A 22,515-nucleotide genomic window follows, 5' to 3' on the forward strand; every position below is an offset into this window, starting at 1 on the left:
TTTCTGGTTGCAGGAAAGTTGTGGAAACATCATCTGGAGCATTGGGATATGGCGTGATACACTCAAAGGCTCAACATTTAGTCATTTAGATTCTAATTAAAATTGTAATTTCGTTTTCTGGAAGCCCTTAATTAGAATTAGGTGTTTTGGACCCTTTTAGGGGCAATTTTGTAAAAAGACCATTTGTAGGACATGTGCTTTTTTTATTAGGGTTTTTAATTGATTGTGGACCCCATTTGGAGGAGAAATCTCGGCACTTTAGAGAGCCTTAGCCAGCCACACAAAGAAGACTCTTACACACTTGATATTTTTCATGTTTTGGAGCTTTTCTCTCTTAGGGTTTGTTGTATGAACACTCTTATGGAGAGCTTGACTTGGGTGTCTCGTTTTTGGCCATTTCAATGAGAAAGATGCAGATTTTATTCTTCTCTTAATTTACTCTTGGTTGTCTTAGCTTATTGGTGGTGAAAAACTATTCATTTCCACTTCCATTTGCTTGTTCTTGATGCTTGGAGTTTGAGTTTTGGAGCTTGTCTTTGCATTTCCATGGTGGATGTTGGTTTGAGTAACTTTATATTCGTTTTCCTCTCCCTTTGCTGCTGTTCCTCTCGTTTTTTATCTCATTCTATATGGTTGGATGATAAAAATGAAGTTCTATGTAGTTTTAGGTTGAAGAGAGCTTAAGATGATGTGTGGGTGTTGTGGTTTAACTCTTTCCTTGCATATTTCGGTTTTGATGCTTGAGACTAGGTTGGGATCAGATCTTGGTGATGTTATGGAGGCTGGACAGAACTGGAATGATGGTCTAAGTATTATTTTCGTTTTTGCAAAGAAACTTGAAGAAATGGTAGTGTTGAAGATGGGTGATGAGTAGAAGTTTGGGTTTATTGTTCTTGTGTTCATTTGAAACTTTAACTTTGGTTTCTTGAAGTTGTTCTCTGTATGGAAGAGTGGAAGAAAGCTTTTGGATGCATAATTCTTGAAGAAAACCGTTTGGAGTTTGTAGGAGAGAGGAAATTGCTTCATTTAATTTTTACCACTTTTGGACCAACACAAAAGATGCTTGTTTTGACCCAAGGAATGTTTCCACTTTGAGATTGGCTTTTGCTTGTTCCAGCCGTGAATTGCAATGAGAAATGGAGGTTTTTAGAGTTTGTTTTCATTTGATTTAGCTTACTTGGCACATTGGTAGGAGCACCCATGGTATCTTCCATTTGCACATTGGTCTTTGAAGCATTTTTTGGCATTTCACTTGGTGGTTCACGTAAATTGTGTGCCTTGGTGTATAAAATCATTTCTTTGCTGCATGGAAGGAGAGAGGGGACGGTCTTGGAGAGTGTGGAAGGCACATGCTTAATTTCTTGAAAAATGGTGCACATGGGAGAAGAAGTCAACACATTTTGTGGCTTATTTAAGGTGAAATTGAAGTTTGACTTGGGTGCATGATGACTCATGGCCATGTGTTCTTTCTTTGGCCAATTGGACTTTTAAATTCATTTGTTAATTGCCATTATGACAAGTAATTTGCTAGGATTAAATTAGGCTTGTTGATTTCTTTGGTTTTTAATTAATTTAATTAATAGGTTGAGTTTATGTGTTTGAGTTAGTGTTGCATTTAATTATTTTTAACTGTGTTTATTAATCAGTTTGTAACAGTGTTTGATGTTTGAATGTTATCTAAGGCTTTTAATAGTCCTAGTTTAATAACCATGCTAGCTTAAATTAGTTTGTTTGCATCTGTGTCTTTATTAAGTTCTTTAATTTTTGGAAAACCTTTTCAAACCCCCCCCTAATGTGTTCGACCTATTACCTGAACCACAATTGGTCCTTGAGAGACGACCTAGGAGTCACTGCCTAGTCTATACTGCATTCTTTTATGCACAATTTTTGTGGGAGGTGCGACCCTTTCATCAAAATGGCGCCGTTGCCGGGGACCAACGGTTCAGTTTTAGGTCTTTTGTGTTGATAATGTGTTGTTTGTGTGTTGTGTTTTGTCTTGTATGTTTGAGTGTGTGTGATTTGTTTGTTTAGGTTGTTTTGTGTGTTCAAAATTTTTGTGATATCGTTTCATGATTTTAGGGTGTTGTGACTTAGTGCATGACTAGGGGAAATCCTGGGCCTATACCACCCTTTGATCCTGAGATTGATAGAACTTTTCATAGGTTAGCTAGGCATTCTAGAAATTTATCTTTAGAGTCTGTTTTTGAGTCTGTTCCATTGGATACTGTGCATCCCACTGCTGAGTACTTTGTGCATACTGCATCTACTGCATCTGTTGCATCTGCACGTGATTCTGATTCTGATTCTGTTGTTTTTCACACTGAGAACAATATGGCACAACCTCCACCTCGTGGGAGGACTTTTAGGGAGATGGCTGCACCTGATTTCGATATCGAAAGCTTGTGCATCCAATATCCTGATGAGGGCGTTCCATTTGTTCTCAAGACTGGACTGATCCATTTGTTGCCCAAGTTTCATGGTCTTGCAGGTGAGAGTCCTCATAAGCATTTGAAGGAATTCCACATTGTCTGTTCTAGTATGAAACCACATGATGTTCCTGAAGAGCACATCTTCTTGAAGGCATTCCCTCATTCATTGGAAAGTGTTGCTAAGGATTGGTTGTATGGTTTGGCGCCTAGATCCGTCACTAGCTGGGATGATCTGAAGAGACTGTTCTTAGATAAATTTTTTCCAGCAGCCCGGACCACAGCTATCAGAAAAGACATAACTGGGATTAGGCAGCTTGGTGGAGAGAACTTATATGAGTATTGGGAGAGATTCAAGACACTTTGTGCTAGTTGTCCCCACCGTCAGATACCTGAGCATCTCCTTGTCCAGTATTTTTATGAGGGTTTGAACAACATGGACCGTGGTATGATTGATGCTGCCAGTGGTGGAGCTCTTGGAGACACCACACCTGCTGAGGCCAGGCAATTGATTGAGAAGATGGCCTCCAACTCCCAGCAGTTTAGCACCAGGAATGATGCCATTGTGGTGAGGGGCGTACATGACGTTGTTGCCCAGTCTTTATCAGCTGTTGAAAGCAAGTTGGAAGGAAAGATTGACTCTCTTACGAAGATGGTGACACAGTTGACTACCAACCAGAGATCTGCAGCTCCATCTGCATCTGTTGCACGACTATGTGCTATTTGTCCTTCCAGTGACCACTATACAGATGCTTGTCCTTCTTTGCAGCACTCTGCTGCCTCTGATGCGCCTCAGGCTTATGCTACGAACATCTACAACAACAGGCAGCAACAACAGCAAAATCATGACTTATCCAGCAACAGGTACAACCCAGGGTGGAGGAATCACCCCAATCTGAGATGGAACAATGCGCCACAACATCAACAGCAGGCACCACCTTTCCAAAATGCTGGAGCACCTAACAGATATGTGCCTCCACCAATGCAACAACACCAGAGGCAACAACAACAGCAGCAACAAGAGGCACCTACCCAGCCAGTTGCCCAACCTTCCACTTCGTCTGAACCTTCATTGGAAGATTTAGTGAGACAGATGACTATGCAAAACCTGCAGTTTCAGCAGGAGACTAGAGCTTCCATACAGAGTCTCACTAACCAGATGGGTCAGATGGCTACTCAGATAAACCAGGCGCAGTCTCAGAATTCAGATAAGTTACCATCCCAGACTGTGCAGAACCCAAGGAATGTGAGTGCCATAACCCTTAGATCAGGGAAGCAGATTTTTGTGCCTTCAGAGCCCGCTTCTACACCTACACCCATGCCTGCTACTTGTCCTAGAAAGAACGACCATGACGGTCCGAGCAAGGCATTTGAGGTGGGTGAATCTTCTTCTCCAGCCGGTGGTTCTTCTTCAAGTGGATCTTCTCCCTCTTCCACCACCACCGCTGCCGCACCTTCTCCATTGGTTGACCGACCTATCCCTCTACCATTCCCTTCACGGGCACTTCCTAGCAAAAAGATGGAAGATGTCGATAAGGAAATTCTAGAGACCTTCAGGAAGGTAGAGGTGAACATACCTCTACTTGATGCCATCAAGCAGATACCGAAGTATGCCAAATTCTTGAAGGAGCTGTGCACACACAAGAGGAAGATGAAGGGAAATGAGAGAATTAGCATGGGAAGGAATGTATCTGCGCTTATTGGTAAGTCGGTCCCGCACATCCCTGAAAAGTGCAAGGACCCAGGTATATTTTGCATTCCTTGTGTGATTGGAAACAATAAATTTGAAAATGCCATGCTTGATTTGGGTGCTTCTGTTAATGTCATGCCTTTGTCTATATATGCATCTTTGTCTCTTGGTCCTTTGCAAACCACGGGTGTGGTCATTCAGTTGGCCAATAGGAGTGTTACCCATCTAGCAGGTTTCATAGAGGATGTCTTGGTTAGGGTTGGTGAATTGATTTTTCCTGCTGACTTTTATGTTTTGGAAATGGAGGAGGGATTCTCTCATGGATCCGCTCCCATTATCTTAGGCAGGCCATTCTTGAAAACTGCCCGAACTAAGATTGATGTGTATGCTGGAACTTTGTCTATGGAATTTGCTGATATAGTTGTTCATTTTAATATCCTTGATGCAATGAAATTTCCAGCTGAGGACCATTCTCTGTTTAAGATCGATGCATTGGATGACATTATTGATAAATATGTTGTTGATGATTTTGATTCTTTGCATAAGAAAGAGCATTCTTTTCTATCTGCTCCACATACATGCATTGAATCTGAATTTGAGAATGATGTTGATTTTGAAGAGAATTTTGATATCCATGATGTTGATGATGTTTTTGATATGTGATGGACAAATTTGTAAGCACCAAAATATGATGTCACAAACTTGTTTCACAATCGGCAAGTATGACCGAATCGTTTCAAGTAATAAACTTGGTAAGACCAAGTATCGTTCTCCCAAAGGACTCACGGCCTAGTTTAGTTATGTGATTTGTTGATTAGCTAAGACTTAAGAACACAATAATTGAAGTTTAATATGCAAAGACGAAAATTAAATATGTATGCATGAATTGATCAATGACAAAGACAAAAGATAAACACTTTCAAGGAAATATATGAATGAATATGTTGTTGGGGGTCAATTTCATCTCATCCACTCTCATATATTTTAGGAATTCAACATTCAAATCATCATTGTTAATGCCACTCTCTAATGTACCATTCTAGATGGCTTCTCCCTAATCAAATAGTTCATACAATTCCTAGCATTCCTAATGATTAGTTTATTTTGCGCAGGAGCTTAAACGCAACCAATATAATATTGTCAGTATAATATTGGGAGAAATTCCCCGGATCTAGATTTCCCCGTACGTGTCCGTATCTACAAAACCAATAATCATGCATTAGAATGAGTTAAACAATGCAAGCATTGAGCAAAGAGGAAAAACCCTAACTAATGATGAAAGAAAGCATATGTCTTAATTCAAAGATGTACTCAACAAATCCATATATGAGAGCTTCAAGAGATTACTTTGATTCCCCAACAAACATACAAGGTTTAGTTCACCATATTCATGGTGAACCTAGATGAATTACAATGAAAGTATGAAAGAATAAACCCAATAAAGGTGAAGAGGTAGCCTGAGCATCCAAGATCCTCCTTCAAAGGGGTGAAAGAGAGAGTGTTTGCCTCGTTTCTGCCAAAGATACCTAACTATAGGACGTGCAAGCCCTTATATACTAATCTAGAGTTACAAAAGATTACAAAAGTCCAAGCCCAAAAAGTGCCGCTCAGCGCTGGTTACGCGTCTTCTTTCTTCCCCTCAGCGGCCATTTGCCCCTCAGCGGTTCCAACGCCACCTCTTGAGTGCCGCTCAGCGGTAGTTTGCCGCTGAGCGGTGCCTTCGACTTCTCCTTTTTGCACTCTTTCTTGTCTTTTCTAATGTCCTCTCTCTTATTCTTCACTTCTTTCACCAAATTCACCTCAAAACCTGCACAAAAACACTTAAATCAAGCATAAACCTGTCCAGCTCTCTTATTTCTGAAAATATAAACAAAAGGCATGATTTCAAGCTAGTTTCTAAGTCTAAAGGTTGCTTTTAGTATCAACTTTAAGCATGAAAATAACAGTTTTTCAACTGTTATCACAACCCCAAACTTAGAACTTTGCTTGTCCTCAAGCAAATAAAATGTAACTCCATCTCCAACCAATTCATATGATGGTTCACTCATTCAAAATCCTCTTTTCAAGATAAGTAATAACTTCACTCAAACTTAAGACCAAGAGTTCAATCAAGATGTGCAGATGCTTTAGTGTTCACAAAGTCATTTAAATTACAACAAATGCTATTTTTCATGAATGATCAATCAATTAAGCATGGATGTTCATGTGCTTATGGAATATTTCCTCACTAGGTAAAGTGTTTCACTCAACACACAAGTGTATAAGAGGTAAAGTGTTTCACTCATTCACTCCACTATCACAATGTCACATGAATCAACTTTGCCTTTCATTTAACCACAATCAAATACATTCACAAGCATGCATCATCACAAGGACTTTTCAATGGCTTATAATGTGGCTGGGCTAACAAGAAAATTGGTTTTTCTGGATCACAAAATCCTTGAGTTAAGAGAATCATAACAACACAATCTTCTTATTCATTCCCAACTTTCTTTTGCCTTTGCTTTTGCATTTGCATTGAGCTTTGCTTCTTTTTCTTTTCTTTTCTTTGCATATTCTTACTTTTTAGCTGTTAGCTCAATGCTTTTTCCTTTTTCATGTTTCCCCAATAACCCCAAACTTGAACATTTAACAATACCACACAAGATCTTCTACTTAACTCAAGGTAAAGATTTTCAATCAAGGGTGTTCAGTGTATATTTAAGGCTAAGGGTTCAAAGGATAGAACACAACGTGTTCTCTTTTAGAAGGCTAACTTTATGAATTTGGCCAATAAAAAGGGTTTCAAAAACACGGCCTTTGATCATATGATGCAAAACAAGCAATTGATTCAATCATAGAAAACCTGGGCAAAGTCATTCATGCTTTCAAAGTAATAGCATTCAACAATAACAACTCTGGAGCTCAAAACCTCACATATAAGCTCATTCACATTTGACATGCACATCCTGCTTAATTTCACAATCACAATCATGATATTATGCATTTGTTCACAAAGCTTGTGAATCACCTGTATAAGCATTTTAATGTGCACATCATCTCAACATCAATCAATCATAAGCATCATTCAGCATTACTTATCACACAATCACAGTTAATAGCAAACCATCACAAGAAACCAGGTTTCACATAGAGTACATTGAACCCTAATCTAAAAACAAAAACAAATAAGTTCAGAAAACTTAAACCACAAAAGCATAATCATATGATAGCATTCATCAGTAAATGCTATCTCAGCTCCTCATCAGTCTGAGCTCTCTGTATCTTCCTCTTCCTCTTCATCATCATCTTCATCAAATGCATCCTCCTCCTCAGCTTCATCTTCATCCATGTCTCGGGCTGAAGCTTCAGCTGCTTCAGCTCCTCCATGCCATGGTTCTTCTGGCCAAGCTACCACATTATGGAATTCATCCATAGTCCACCTGTGTGCTGGAGGGGTATCATACATCCCCACTATCATCTCAGCCGTGGCCACCTGCCCTCTGTGGATGGACTGCAACTGAGCACCTATAAGAGACATATACATGTCCCTCATCTGGAATGGTTCTGCCTCATGAGTATCAGCAGAAGTCCTGCTCTGTGCTGGCCTTCTCTCTCTACGAGCCTGGCGTGGTGGCACTGGCTGGGCTGCCTCCTCACCTCCACAGTACTGTCTGTAATAGGCCTCATCTATAGCTTTTCTTGGCCTCTCAAATGGTGGAACAGAAGTGTCCACCCCAGCTAGCTTGCAAAGGTGAGTGATCAAAGAAGGATATCCCAGTGGTGCTTTGTTGTTTGAGGTGTTAGCACACACACTAATCTCATCAGCTATCACCTGCCCAATATTAACATTCAAGTTTCTGATAGCACAGTAGATGAAGAGTGCCCTGCTGAGAGTAATATCTGACACATGTGAACATGGCTGAATGTTGGCATGAGAAAATGCCATCCAATACTTTGCAAGAGGAGTCAAATCTGTCCTCCTAATATTAACCACTGAGCCAGATCTATTCCTTTGGAAGTGTCCTCCAGGTATGCACAATACTCTCTCAACATCCTCAAAGTCAGCACCTTCCTCCATGCTAAGAGCAAACTGGCATTGCTCACCAGCCCACACAGTATCCAGAAAGTTATTGATGGAGTCAGGATCATACCTGATAGCATGGCCTCTAACATAGCCCAAATAATTCTCAGCTGGATAATCACCAATCTTCTTTGCATTGGTGTAGAATTCTTTCACCACAGCTATGTTGGCAGGTGATGGATAAGTGGCTAGCTTCCCCCAATCATTCCCTAACACTTGCTCTCCAAATTGAGGAGCAAAGTTAGGTATCATTCCAACCTTTCTCTCCAATAGAAGTCTCCTGTCCTGAACCACCCTAAAGTGCTTCTCATGTTTCCTAGAGAGGAACCTGCCATTATGGGGCTGTTCTGGTTCCTTTTCCTTTCTCTTGGTTGCCATGGTTTTCAATCTCTTTCCTGAAGAGGATGTCATTCCTGCATTCAAACATAAATCCAAAACCACAGAACATGATGTTAATCATTAGTAAACACAAAACAAAACTCCTTTTGAAGCTAAACCACCGCTGAGGGCCAGAATTTCCCCTCAGCGCCACCAGTGCCACATTCAAACACGCAACAAACCAGAAAAAGCAAATCTGGCAGAGTGCCGCTCAGCGGTAAATACCGCTCAGCGGTGATCTGCAGATTTTTGCAAATCTCGTTTTTAAACTGTCCTAACTCCACCCAAATGCAATTTTCAGTTTTCCAGTTCATAATCAAGCAGTTTAATCGGTTCAAACATCAAATATATCATCAAATCATGCATAGAAATCAAAACCCCTAAATATTCATGCTTTGACAATCACAGTCAATTTCAAGAACCCTAGAATGAACAAAATGCATTTTACTTACTTGGGTGGAGATGCTAGATGATATGAGAATGCTTCCAAACTAGAATGCTCTCTTCCAACCCCAAACTTTGATAGCACACTAGTGTAAAAGTGAGTGGAAGAGAAATTTTCTAAAGAGGGAAGAGTAAAAAGATGTGGGAAACCTAAGAGAATATATGTGGGAGTCTTAGTGCAGAGAAGAGCTTGAAAGAATATAAAAACGCGCAGCTTAGGGTTTGAAAATACCCCAATGGGCTCGGGTTCCGCTAAGGGGAACTTAAGCCCATCTGCGATAGTACCGCTCAGCGGTAATTGCCGCTCAGCGGCACTTTCGTGATGTGCCCTTCTCCTTCTTTTCTTGACCTACGTGCCTTCCCTACATGTCCCTCATAGGTTCCCTGCAATTCAATGTTAAAAATGCTTATGCAAACCCTAACTAAAATAAACAAACAAAAACAATCAATCAACTGGGTTGCCTCCCAGGTAGCGCTTGTTTAACGTCACGAGCCTGACCCAAATTCCACCAGCACCCATCAGTAGATGCAAAATTTTCTTACCAACACCCATCAGCAGGTGTTACAAACCTAGCATCCTTCAGTAGATGCTTAACCACCTAGCATCCTTCAGTAGATGCTGGATCCAACAAAAAATAATTACAGAATAATATCCACAATTTAAAAATTACAAAACCAAATCAAAAGTTTTTAAATCCACTGGGTTGCCTCCCAGCAAGCGCTCTTTTAACGTCATTAGCTTGACCCAGTAAAGTTCAAGTTCCATCTTCTGTATAGTTAATGATGTCTTTCCACCAACTTCTCAACTGCTTCCTTTGGACTGTTTTGGTTCTTCTAGAATAAGGAGACTCTATCTCTATCATCTCCTTCTCTTTAAAGCCCTTCACAACCCACAACTTGTTCTTTAGTCTCACATGTGTGCCAAGTTGGGGTCCTCTTTTCTTCCAGTCTCTAGGACTTGCTTCTCCTCTTCCAATATCTTCTTCCTTGGGTACCTGAAACAACAAACAATGGTTACCTGAAACCTCAAGATTTTCTTCTTTACGGCTAGTCATGGGTGCATCTCGAAATGCAGCTTTATAACTAGCTTCTTCCTCCTTTGCTTGCGTCTCATCTTTGAAGACATCTACCACCACTCTCTCCTCTCTGTCCTGGAGCACCACTATACCTTCATTTACATCTATAATAGCCCTGGCCGTTTTCATAAACGGTCTTCCAAGTATAATAGGTATCTTCTCGGTCTCCATCTTCATCACCACAAAGTCTGCCAAGAACTGAAGTTTGCCAACACAAACTATAATGTCCTCTACAATTCCACTTGACTCCTTTGAAGATCCATCGGCCATTACTATTCTAACCTTTGCAGGTTTCATTTTAACCTTGCCAATTTGCTCCAGTAAAGAATAAGGCATCAAGTTAACACTTGAACCTAAATCAAGGAGAGCTTTCTTTACCTTTTTCTTCCCTATAGTACAAGGGATAGAAAAGCTGCCTGGATCAGATGCTTTAGGAGGGAATGGCTCTTTTTTAACGGCTATACACTTCTTTGCTTCCTCATCTCTACGTCTTTTCTTTGTAGAGATGTTCTCATCAGATTTTGTGTAAACTGTGATTTTCTGTAGAATCTGCTCCCAAGGTGCTTCATTATCCAACATATTAAATAATTCTGTGAAATCCATTTGTTTCTCTTGATTTATTGGAAAAGGAAAATTATTTTCACTCTCTATTTCTCTTCTTTCTTCTGTTTCTTCTTCTTCCAACTCAATGATCTCTTCATTTACACTCTTGACCACTTTGCACTCTTCTCTGGGGTTAACCTCAGTATTAGCCCCAAAATTTCTGTTGGGTCTTTCTTCCAATTGCTTGGTGATCTGACCCATCTGAATCTCAAAATTCTTTATAGCAGCTTCAGTGCTCTTTTGAGAAGATTCAGTTTTCTGGATGAATTGCTGAAGAGTTTCTTCCAACCTTGTTGATCTGTCATTAAGCATAGATAATTGTTGCCACAAGGTTGGTTGCTGCTGCTGCTTATTATACTGATTAGCCTGCCCAGTTTGTCCTTGGCCAATGCTTGGATGTGGTTTCCAACCCTGATTATAATTCCCTTGACGGTATGGAAACTGATTAGCCATGAAGTTAACATCCTCCACGGCCTCCACTGGAAAAGCACACTGGCCATTTATGTGATCACCTCCACATAGTTCGCACAACTGGGTTTGTATCTGGGCAGCAGACTTCAACTCTTTAGGTAATTGAGCCAAAGTTTTTGTCAGAGTCTCTAGCTGTTAAGTTAGAATTTTATTCTGTGCTAGCAGAGCATCATGCGTTTGTAATTGTAGAACCCCTTTCTGTGGCATAGGAGCTCCTCTTTCATTGTGCAGCTCATTATCACTTGTAGCCATATTTTCAATGATTTCAGTTGCTTCCTCTGGAGTCTTCCATTTGATATTGCCTCCAGCTGAGGCATCTAGCATCATCTTAGTTTGTGAACCAAGCCCTCCAAGGAAAGTTAGGACTACTTCTTGATCTTCAAAGCCATGCGTGGGAGTTTTACGTAACAAGCTTTTATACCTATCCCATGCATGTCCAAGTGATTCTTCCATGCCCTGCTTGAATGAAGATATCTCTTGCTTTCCCTTAGTCACTTTAGATTGTGGGAAGTATTTATTCAAAAACTTTGCAACCACTGCTTCCCACTCCGTGAAACTTTCTTCTGGAAAAGAGTTCAACCAAAGCTTAGCATTGCCTCCCAATGAGAAAGGAAACAAGCTAAGTTTGATAGCTTCGTCTGGCACCCCATTAATCTTGACCGTGTTACAGATCTCATTAAATGTTGTAAGATGCTCATATGGGCTTTCATGTGATAACCCATTAAATTGATTACTCTTTACCAGTTGAATTAATGCTGGTTTGACCTCCATGTTGGCTGCATTGACTCTTGGTCGAGCTATGCTATTGAAATGCTGAGGTCCAGCAAGATTAGTGTAATCTGCAAGAGTTCTTCTAGCATTATTATTGTTCTCCATACTCCCTGTGCTATGAACAGAACCTTGTGGTGATGATTGTAGGAGAGTTTCAGGAGAAGGGAAAAGTTCTCTGGACGTTCTGATTCTTCTCCTCCTTCTACTCTCGTCTAGCCCTTCAAGTAGTGGTTCTGTTGTTTTCTTACTTCTAGTTCGAATTGCCTCCTGCATGCACAAGAAAACAAAACCCTAGAAAAGATTTGTTAGCACAAAAAGATATAGAAGAAAATAAAGATTGAAAAGATATAAGAAGATAAAAGATTTAGAAGATAGAATCAAATAAAATAGAATAAAACCTAATCTAAAAGATAAAATAAAATAAAATCTAACCTACCCTAGAAGATAGAATAAGAATAAAATAAAATCTAACCTAAAAAGATAAAAAGATAAAATCTAATAAAATAAAATAAAATCTAATCTAAAAAGATAAAATAAAATCAAATAAAAACCAAAAAATAAAAAACAGAAAATAAAAATAGAAAACAGAAAAACAGAAAACAGAAAAATAAAATAAAATCAAATAAAATACAAACTGAAAAATATAAACAGAAAAATAAAATAAAATAAAAATTCGAAATTTAAAAAAAAAATAAAAAAAATAAGTCAAAGATAATCAATAATCACACAAATTAACCAGTTAAACCACGAATCCCCAGCAACGGCGCCAAAAACTTGATGGACAAATTTGTAAGCACCAAAATATGATGTCACAAACTTGTTTCACAATCGGCAAGTATGACCGAATCGTTTCAAGTAATAAACTTGGTAAGACCAAGTATCGTTCTCCCAAAGGACTCACGGCCTAGTTTAGTTATGTGATTTGTTGATTAGCTAAGACTTAAGAACACAATAATTGAAGTTTAATATGCAAAGACGAAAATTAAATATGTATGCATGAATTGATCAATGACAAAGACAAAAGATAAACACTTTCAAGGAAATATATGAATGAATATGTTGTTGGGGGTCAATTTCATCTCATCCACTCTCATATATTTTAGGAATTCAACATTCAAATCATCATTGTTAATGCCACTCTCTAATGTACCATTCTAGATGGCTTCTCCCTAATCAAATAGTTCATACAATTCCTAGCATTCCTAATGATTAGTTTATTTTGCGCAGGAGCTTAAAGGCAACCAATATAATATTGTCAGTATAATATTGGGAGAAATTCCCCGGATCTAGATTTCCCCGTACGTGTCCGTATCTACAAAACCAATAATCATGCATTAGAATGAGTTAAACAATGCAAGCATTGAGCAAAGAGGAAAAACCCTAACTAATGATGAAAGAAAGCATATGTCTTAATTCAAAGATGTACTCAACAAATCCATATATGAGAGCTTCAAGAGATTACTTTGATTCCCCAACAAACATACAAGGTTTAGTTCACCATATTCATGGTGAACCTAGATGAATTACAATGAAAGTATGAAAGAATAAACCCAATAAAGGTGAAGAGGTAGCCTGAGCATCCAAGATCCTCCTTCAAAGGGGTGAAAGAGAGAGTGTTTGCCTCGTTTCTGCCAAAGATACCTAACTATAGGACGTGCAAGCCCTTATATACTAATCTAGAGTTACAAAAGATTACAAAAGTCCAAGCCCAAAAAGTGCCGCTCAGCGCTGGTTACGCGTCTTCTTTCTTCCCCTCAGCGGCCATTTGCCCCTCAGCGGTTCCAACGCCACCTCTTGAGTGCCGCTCAGCGGTAGTTTGCCGCTGAGCGGTGCCTTCGACTTCTCCTTTTTGCACTCTTTCTTGTCTTTTCTAATGTCCTCTCTCTTATTCTTCACTTCTTTCACCAAATTCACCTCAAAACCTGCACAAAAACACTTAAATCAAGCATAAACCTGTCCAGCTCTCTTATTTCTGAAAATATAAACAAAAGGCATGATTTCAAGCTAGTTTCTAAGTCTAAAGGTTGCTTTTAGTATCAACTTTAAGCATGAAAATAACAGTTTTTCAACTGTTATCAATATGGATGATGTTGATAATGTAATTGTCATGGATATGGATTTGGAGCTTGATGAGATAGGTGTTCCGCCTTTACCTGTGAATTCTTTGGAGTCAGAATGCACTAACCACCTCGTAGGAAGTACAATTGAATCTGACTTGCAGGCACCTACTCTTGAGTTGAAACAGCTCCCAGATAACCTCAAGTACGTGTACTTGGAGGATGATGAGAAGAAACCGGTGATCATTTCCACCTCCCTTGATTCTGTTCAAGAGGAGAAGTTGCTTGGTGTGCTGAGGAAGCACAAGAAGGCCATTGGTTGGAGTTTGGCTGACATACCTGGTATTAGCCCATCCACATGCATGCATAGAATTCTTTTGGAAGATGGGGCAAGGCCAGTGAGACAGCCACAAAGAAGGCAAAACCCCGTGATCATGGACGTCATCAAGAAGGAGGTGACCAAGCTTTTGCAAGCTGGGATCATCTACCCTATTTCAGACAGTCAGTGGGTTAGCCCCATCCATGTTGTGCCCAAGAAAACTGGCCTCACTGTGGTGAAGAATGAGAGGGATGAGCTTATCCCAGCTAGAGTGCAGAACAGTTGGAGAGTCTGCATTGACTATAGGAGGCTCAACCAAGCAACCAGGAAAGATCATTTCCCCCTGCCATTCATTGATCAGATGCTGGAGCGCCTGGCAGGTAAATCTCATTATTGTTTTCTTGATGGTTTTTCTGGTTACTTTCAAATAAATATTGCGCCTGAGGATCAAGAAAAAACCACATTCACCTGCCCCTTTGGCACTTTTGCCTATAGGAGGATGCCCTTTGGTCTATGCAACGCCCCTGGTACCTTCCAGCGGTGTATGCTTAGCATTTTTAGCGACTTTCTTGAGAATTGCATAGAGGTGTTTATGGATGATTTTACTGTGTATGGATCCTCCTTTGATGCATGTTTAGACAGTCTGGAAAAAGTTTTGAAAAGATGCATAGAAACAAACCTTGTTCTCAATTTTGAGAAATGTCACTTCATGGTTGGACAAGGTTTGGTTCTAGGGCATATCATTTCTGAAAAGGGAATAAAGGTAGACCCTGCTAAGATATCTGTGATTTCGCAGTTGCCTTACCCTTCTTGCGTGCGAGAGGTGCGATCTTTTCTTGGACATGCATGTTTCTACAGGCGCTTCATCAAAGATTTCAGCAAGAAGGCGCTTCCCTTGTCCAGACTGCTGCAGAAAGATATTGACTTTTCTTTTGATGACAGATGCAAGCAGGCGTTTGATTGCCTGAAGGAAGCTTTGACCACCGCCCCTATCATTCAGGCACCAGATTGGACAGCCCCATTTGAGCTCATGTGTGATGCGTCTAATTATGCATTAGGGGCTGTCTTGACACAGAAAATTGACAAGCTGCCGAGAGTGATCTACTATGCTTCACGCACTTTGGATGTTGCCCAGGCAAATTATACCACCACTGAAAAAGAGTTGTTGGCAATTGTTTTTGCCCTTGACAAGTTTAGGTCATATTTGCTTGGATCACCTGTTATTGTGTATACTGACCATGCAGCTCTAAAGTTTCTGTTGAAAAAGGCGGAGTCAAAGCCTAGATTGATCAGGTGGATGCTACTGCTTCAGGAGTTCGACTTGCAAATTGAAGACCGGAGTGGAGCACGAAATTTGGTTGCAGACCACCTGAGCCGGATTGAAAAAGCTGGGAATGAAGCTGATGTGTTGCCCATACAGGATACCTTTCCTGACGAGAGTTTGTTGATGATTTCTTACTCTCACCCCACTCCTTGGTTTGCACACATTGTAAATTATTTGGTTGCTTCTGTTTTTCCTCCCTTAGCATCACGTGCTCAGATTGCTAAAATTAAGAGTGATGCTAAGTATTATGTTTGGGATGACCCATATCTGTGGAAGTTGTGCAGTGACCAGGTTACTAGGAGATGCATTCCGGACCATGAGATTGACTCGGTCCTGCAGTTCTGTCATGCCTCCTCACCTGGTGGTCATCTGGGGATACAGAGAACAGCTCGCAGAGTGCTTGACTGTGGTTTCTATTGGCCTTCCATCTTCAAAGATGCGGAGAAGATTTGCAGCACTTGTGAACCTTGTCAGAGAGCAGGAGGATCAATTTCACAGAGACAAGAGATGCCTCAACAACCTATGTTGTTCTGTGAGGTGTTTGATGTATGGGGTATAGATTTCATGGGTCCTTTTCCTGTTTCTTTTGGTTTCTGTTATATTCTCCTTGCTGTGGATTATGTTTCAAAATGGGTGGAAGCTAGAGCCACCAGGACTAATGATGCTCGGGTTGTTGTAGATTTTGTTAGATCTCACCTCTTTTGCAGGTTTGGAGTGCCTAGAGCAATTGTTAGTGATCAAGGAACCCATTTTTGCAACAGATCCATGCAAGCTTTGCTCAAGAAATATGGGGTGACGCACAGAGTTTCTACACCATACCACCCCCAAACAAATGGGCAGGCTGAGATCTCCAACAGGGAGATTAAGAGGATTTTGGAGAAGATTGTCCAGCCCAACAGGAAAGATTGGAGCAATAGATTGGACGATGCTCTTTGGGCTCACAGGACAGCTTACAAAGCACCGATAGGGATGTCTCCCTACCGGGTTGTCTTCGGAAAAGCATGTCACCTACCGGTCGAGATTGAGCATCGGGCATATTGGGCTGTGAAGATTTGCAACTTCTCCATGGACCAAGCTGGAGAGGAAAGAAAGTTGCAACTAAATGAATTGGATGAGATCCGATTGGAGGCCTATGAGAACTCGAAGTTCTACAAGGAAAGGACAAAGAAGTTCCATGATAGTTCTATTGTTAGAAAGGACTTCGAGGTTGGCCAGCAGGTTTTGTTGTATAACTCTAGACTTGGCCTCATGGGTGGTAAGTTGAGATCAAAATGGACTGGACCTTTTGTTGTGACTAATGTTTACCCTTATGGTGCAGTAGAGATCCAAGGTCCATCTACAGCTAAAAGCTTCAAGGTGAACGGGCATAGACTGAAGCCTTTCCTCAGCAACCCTTCTTTAGTGGATGTAGTGGTGGAGGAGACGTCTTTGGTCCACCCCACCTATCCTCCCTTCTGACTCAGGGAGTTTCTTTTCTCCTTCCCTCCTCACTTTTAGTGCACTTTGTCGATATCTGATGATTGTTCTGATTGTTTGATCTACTGATTGTAACACACTGAGGACATTGTGTCGTTTAAGTGTGGTCTATTAGGGGAGGTTGTTTCTTTGTTCATGTTTCAGTTTTTATGTAGTTTGTTGTGTCTTGTGTACAGTTTTGCATGCTTTTCGTAAATTCTGGATTGTGGTTCGGTTGTCAGTTTTCCTTCACTTCATTGATACTCTGAGATGTGGATTCCTTGCTTTTCTTTGCTTGGAAGATGATCATGATGTTTGAGAGTTGAATTGATTGTGACACAAATGCCCTGTGTGAGAATTTGAGCCACTTTATGTTCTTTCTTGTGTGATATGTCTCTTGATTGCTTGCACATATGCCTTGGCTTGACTCTTGTTGATAATTCTTGATTGATATGCATGTTTGGAAGTGATAAAGGCAGTTTTGTTCTTGAGCCTCTCTAGCCAAATAAGCCTACCTTGTTCTAATCCTTTGAAAACCCTTTTTGAGCCTATACTTTCCCCCATTTCTTTGTTTTGAATGCTCATACACTAGCCCTAAGTGAAAAACCATGATTACCTTAACCTTAGGGAATTTTGGAGCTTTGGAAGTGTTTTGGGAACAAGTGTGGTCTCTTAGGGGTTTCTGATGAGTTGGCTGGTTGGTTCCTCTTCTTGTTTTGTTTTGGTAAATATGTGTATCTTGTCTCTTGAAATTGTGTGCTGAATAGAGAAAAGAAAAGAGACCGGATGAAAAAAAAGAGAGCAGAAAAATAGTGAAAAAAAAAATGTGAATAATTGTGAATAATGGAGTCAAGAAGAGGATGGAATTAGAGGTTGTGGGTGTGTTTGAATGTGTTTACACTTGTTCCCCATTGCTCCTCTGTTCCTTATGGTTTGTAGCTTCTTATCCAGATATATCCTGCCTTGTCCTTGGCCCCATTACAACCATGAAAAGACCTTTTGATTTGAACATGCGTATGTGCTGGAGTGTTGATATTAGAGGCTTGCCAAGTCTATTTGTGATTGCTTTCTTGAGTGCATTGAGTGACATTGATTTACCTTAAACACTTCAGAGAAACACTGATTGTGTGCATCTGTGAGGCTCTGTTGCTTTTGATTCATCTCTTGAACTGATTGAATGTTTTCCTTGTACTGAACTGTTTGGATGATTCTTGGAGTATCTGCTTTCGTTGACTCTGTGTTGGATTCTGCCTATACCTTTTACTGTCCAGATTTCGTGAGAATTATGCAACTGTGTTCTGTTTTGGAGTCTTTGTTGTCTGTCTTTCGAGTCTGTGTCAGCTCCCTCATGTTTGAGTAGTTCCCTGGTTTTCGTCTTGGTTTTGCCCAGGAGTGCAAAAGACTAAGTGTGGTCTATTTTGATGAGTCGTTATTTCTTGAATTATATTTAGTTTATTGCACTTAAATAAACCAAGGAATTATGTTTAATTGTCTATTATTTCCCCGTTTTCTGAATTCTGCTTAATTTGGTCGGAAATTCGTAATTGTGCTAATTTGGGTTTTCTGAGCTGATTAAGTGCATTTCTGGTTGCAGGAAAGTTGTGGAAACATCATCTGGAGCATTGGGATATGGCGTGATACACTCAAAGGCTCAACATTTAGTCATTTAGATTCTAATTAAAATTGTAATTTCGTTTTCTGGAAGCCCTTAATTAGAATTAGGTGTTTTGGACCCTTTTAGGGGCAATTTTGTAAAAAGACCCATTTGTAGGACATGTGCTTTTTTTATTAGGGTTTTTAATTGATTGTGGACCCCATTTGGAGGAGAAATCTCGGCACTTTAGAGAGCCTTAGCCAGCCACACAAAGAAGACTCTTACACACTTGATATTTTTCATGTTTTGGAGCTTTTCTCTCTTAGGGTTTGTTGTATGAACACTCTTATGGAGAGCTTGACTTGGGTGTCTCGTTTTTGGCCATTTCAATGAGAAAGATGCAGATTTTATTCTTCTCTTAATTTACTCTTGGTTGTCTTAGCTTATTGGTGGTGAAAAACTATTCATTTCCACTTCCATTTGCTTGTTCTTGATGCTTGGAGTTTGAGTTTTGGAGCTTGTCTTTGCATTTCCATGGTGGATGTTGGGTTTGAGTAACTTTATATTTCGTTTTCCTCTCCCTTTGCTGCTGTTCCTCTCGTTTTTTATCTCATTCTATATGGTTGGATGATAAAAATGAAGTTCTATGTAGTTTTAGGTTCACTAGTGCAGAAACGGGCATAGACGTCCGTTCTTTAGGCCTTTTAACGTTCGACCTCCAACGGACGTCTATTCGGGTGACGTCTATGTAGACGTCCGTTGTGTCAGGTCGGACGTCTATATGGACGTCCGTTGTGTTCGGCCGGACGTCTATATGGACGTCCGCTGTGTCAGCCCGGATGTCTATATAGACGTCCGCTGTGAACCTCTCGGACGTCTATATACTACTGCAGAAAGGGCTTTATTAGACGGCTTATTTAGGGTTATTTAGGATTACGGGTTAGGATTATTTAGGATTACGGGTTTGAACGTTTGTTTGTGCACTGCAACACGTCTGAAGAACAGATTCAAAATGAAAATGGAGGAAGATGGAGGAGTAAACGACCTAAAAATGTAGGCCAAAAAACGCCGCCCACGAACACGCAACAAACTGCACCGAAAACGATTTTTAATCGGTCCAAATGAAAGATATGTCATCACTGAACAATTTAATCGGACCAAAAGTAAGATTAAATGGACCAAAACGCATAAAAACCAACCTGGAAATGCAAGGCGCAGAGGGAAAGGTTCGCATAACTCCTCGCGGGTTCGCGTTTTGAAGTGTGTATCTTTATTTTAAACGTCTTTTGAACGTCCGTCCTGGAGGGGGACGGACGTCCATATATAATAGACGTCCGTCCCCCTCCAGGACGGACGTTCAAGAGACTGACAGGGTAGTACAACCCCTCAGTCTCTTGAACGTCCGTCCTGGAGGGGGACGGTCGTCTATTATATATGGACGTCCGTCCCCCTCCAGGACGGACGTTCAAGAGACTGAGGGTTGTACTACCCTGTCAGTCTCTTGAACGTCCGTCCTGGAGGGGGACGAACGTCTATTATATATGGACGTCCGTCCCCCTCCAGGACGGACGTTCAAGAGACTGAGGGGTTGTACTACCCTGTCAGTCTCTTGAACGTCCGTCCTGGAGGGGGACGAACGTCCATATATAATAGACGTCCGTCCCCCTCCAGGACGGACGTTCAAGAGACTGAGGGGTTGTACTACCCTGTCAGTCTCTTGAACGTCCGTCCTGGAGGGGGACGAACGTCTATTATATATGGACGTTCGTCCCCCTCCAGGACGGACGTTCAAGAGACTGACAGGGCAGTACAACCCCTCAGTCTCTTGAACGTCCGTCCTGGAGGGGGACGGACGTCTATTATATATGGACGTTCGTCCCCCTCCAGGACGGACGTTCAAGAGACTGACAGGGTAGTACAACCCCTCAGTCTCTTGAACGTCCGTCCTGGAGGGGGACGGACGTCTATTATATATGGACGTTCGTCCCCCTCCAGGACGGACGTTCAAGAGACTGACAGGGTAGTACAACCCCTCAGTCTCTTGAACGTCCGTCCTGGAGGGGGACGGTCGTCTATTATATATGGACGTCCGTCCCCCTCCAGGACGGACGTTCAAGAGACTGAGGGGTTGTACTACCCTGTCAGTCTCTTGAACGTCCGTCCTGGAGGGGGACGAACGTCTATTATATATGGACGTCCGTCCCCCTCCAGGACGGACGTTCAAGAGACTGACAGGGTAGTACAACCCCTCAGCCTCTTGAACGTCCGTCCTGGAGGGGGACGGACGTCCATATATAGTAGACGTCCGTCCCCCTCCAGGACGGACGTTCAAGAGGCTGATTGGTTCACTACCCTGTCAGCCTCTTGAACGTCCGTCCTGGAGGGGGACGGACGTCTACTACATATAGACGTCCGTCCCCCTCCAGGACGGACGTTCAAGAGGCTGACCGGGTAGTTCAACCAGTCAGTCTTTTGAACGTCCGTTAGAGGGGTCTGTCGTCTACTATATTATAGACGTCCGTCCCCCTCCAGGACGGACGTCTCCACACTCAATTATTTACATTTATGCCACCGGTCAATTATTTACGTTGGAGTTTTCGTGGACGGACGTCTATGGGGTGACGTTAAAGATCAATTCTGCACTAGTGGTTGAAGAGAGCTTAAGATGATGTGTGGGTGTTGTGGGTTTAACTCTTTCCTTGCATATTTCGGTTTTGATGCTTGAGACTAGGTTGGGATCAGATCTTGGTGATGTTATGGAGGCTGGACAGAACTGGAATGATGGTCTAAGTATTATTTTCGTTTTTGCAAAGAAACTTGAAGAAATGGTAGTGTTGAAGATGGGTTGATGAGTAGAAGTTTGGGTTTATTGTTCTTGTGTTCATTTGAAACTTTAACTTTGGTTTCTTGAAGTTGTTCTCTGTATGGAAGAGTGGAAGAAAGCTTTTGGATGCATAATTCTTGAAGAAAAACCGTTTGGAGTTTGTAGGAGAGAGGAAATTGCTTCATTTAATTTTTACCACTTTTGGACCAACACAAAAGATGCTTGTTTTGACCCAAGGAATGTTTCCACTTTGAGATTTGGCTTTTGCTTGTTCCAGCCGTGAATTGCAATGAGAAATGGAGGTTTTTAGAGTTTGTTTTCATTTGATTTAGCTTACTTGGCACATTGGTAGGAGCACCCATGGTATCTTCCATTTGCACATTGGTCTTTGAAGCATTTTTTGGCATTTCCACTTGGTGGTTCACGTAAATTGTGTGCCTTGGTGTATAAAATCATTTCTTTGCTGCATGGAAGGAGAGAGGGGACGGTCTTGGAGAGTGTGGAAGGCACATGCTTAATTTCTTGAAAAATGGTGCACATGGGAGAAGAAGTCAACACATTTTGTGGCTTATTTAAGGTGAAATTGAAGTTTGACTTGGGTGCATGATGACTCATGGCCATGTGTTCTTTCTTTGGCCAATTGGACTTTTAAATTCATTTGTTAATTGCCATTATGACAAGTAATTTGCTAGGATTAAATTAGGCTTGTTGATTTCTTTGGTTTTTAATTAAGGGTTAAATATGTTTTTAGTCCCTAAACTATTGACCGTTTCTGGTTTTCGTCCCTCTTCCAAAGTAAGGTACAATTTAGTCCTCAATCTTTAAAAAACGTTCGTTTTAGTCAAAAAAACGAACGTTTTGAGGACTAAAACGAGGACTAAAAACAAAATTTTGAGGACTAAAACGAACGTTTTTCTAAAGAATGAGGACCAAATTGTACCTTACTTTGGAAGAGGGACGAAAACCAGAAACGGCCAATAGTTTAGGGACTAAAAACATATTTAACCCTTTAATTAATTT

The 22,515-nt window shown here is 41.0% G+C and overlaps 1 protein-coding gene across 2 annotated transcripts; it reads left to right on the forward strand.

Moving 5' to 3' along the window:
* The first annotated feature begins 1,245 nt into the window (after positions 1-1,245).
* Positions 1,246-19,093, forward strand: LOC148195976 (uncharacterized). Of its 2 annotated transcripts, none has more exons than XM_088094731.1 (2): positions 1,246-4,171; positions 18,672-19,093. In XM_088094731.1, exons 1-2 carry the CDS (start codon positions 2,098-2,100, stop codon positions 18,713-18,715), a joined length of 2,118 nt encoding a protein of 705 aa, XP_087950857.1. In that variant the 5' UTR covers positions 1,246-2,097; the 3' UTR covers positions 18,716-19,093. The 2 variants fall into 2 exon arrangements, with proteins under 2 accessions (XP_087950857.1, XP_087950858.1); XM_088094732.1 differs by having other exon boundaries at positions 1,247-4,129.
* Positions 19,094-22,515: the final 3,422 nt, after the last annotated feature.

This window comes from Vigna umbellata, chromosome 7 (assembly GCF_029865625.1).
Source record: "Vigna umbellata cultivar VRB3 chromosome 7, Vumbellata_1.0, whole genome shotgun sequence".
In the NCBI taxonomy this organism is placed as follows: domain Eukaryota; kingdom Viridiplantae; phylum Streptophyta; class Magnoliopsida; order Fabales; family Fabaceae; genus Vigna; species Vigna umbellata.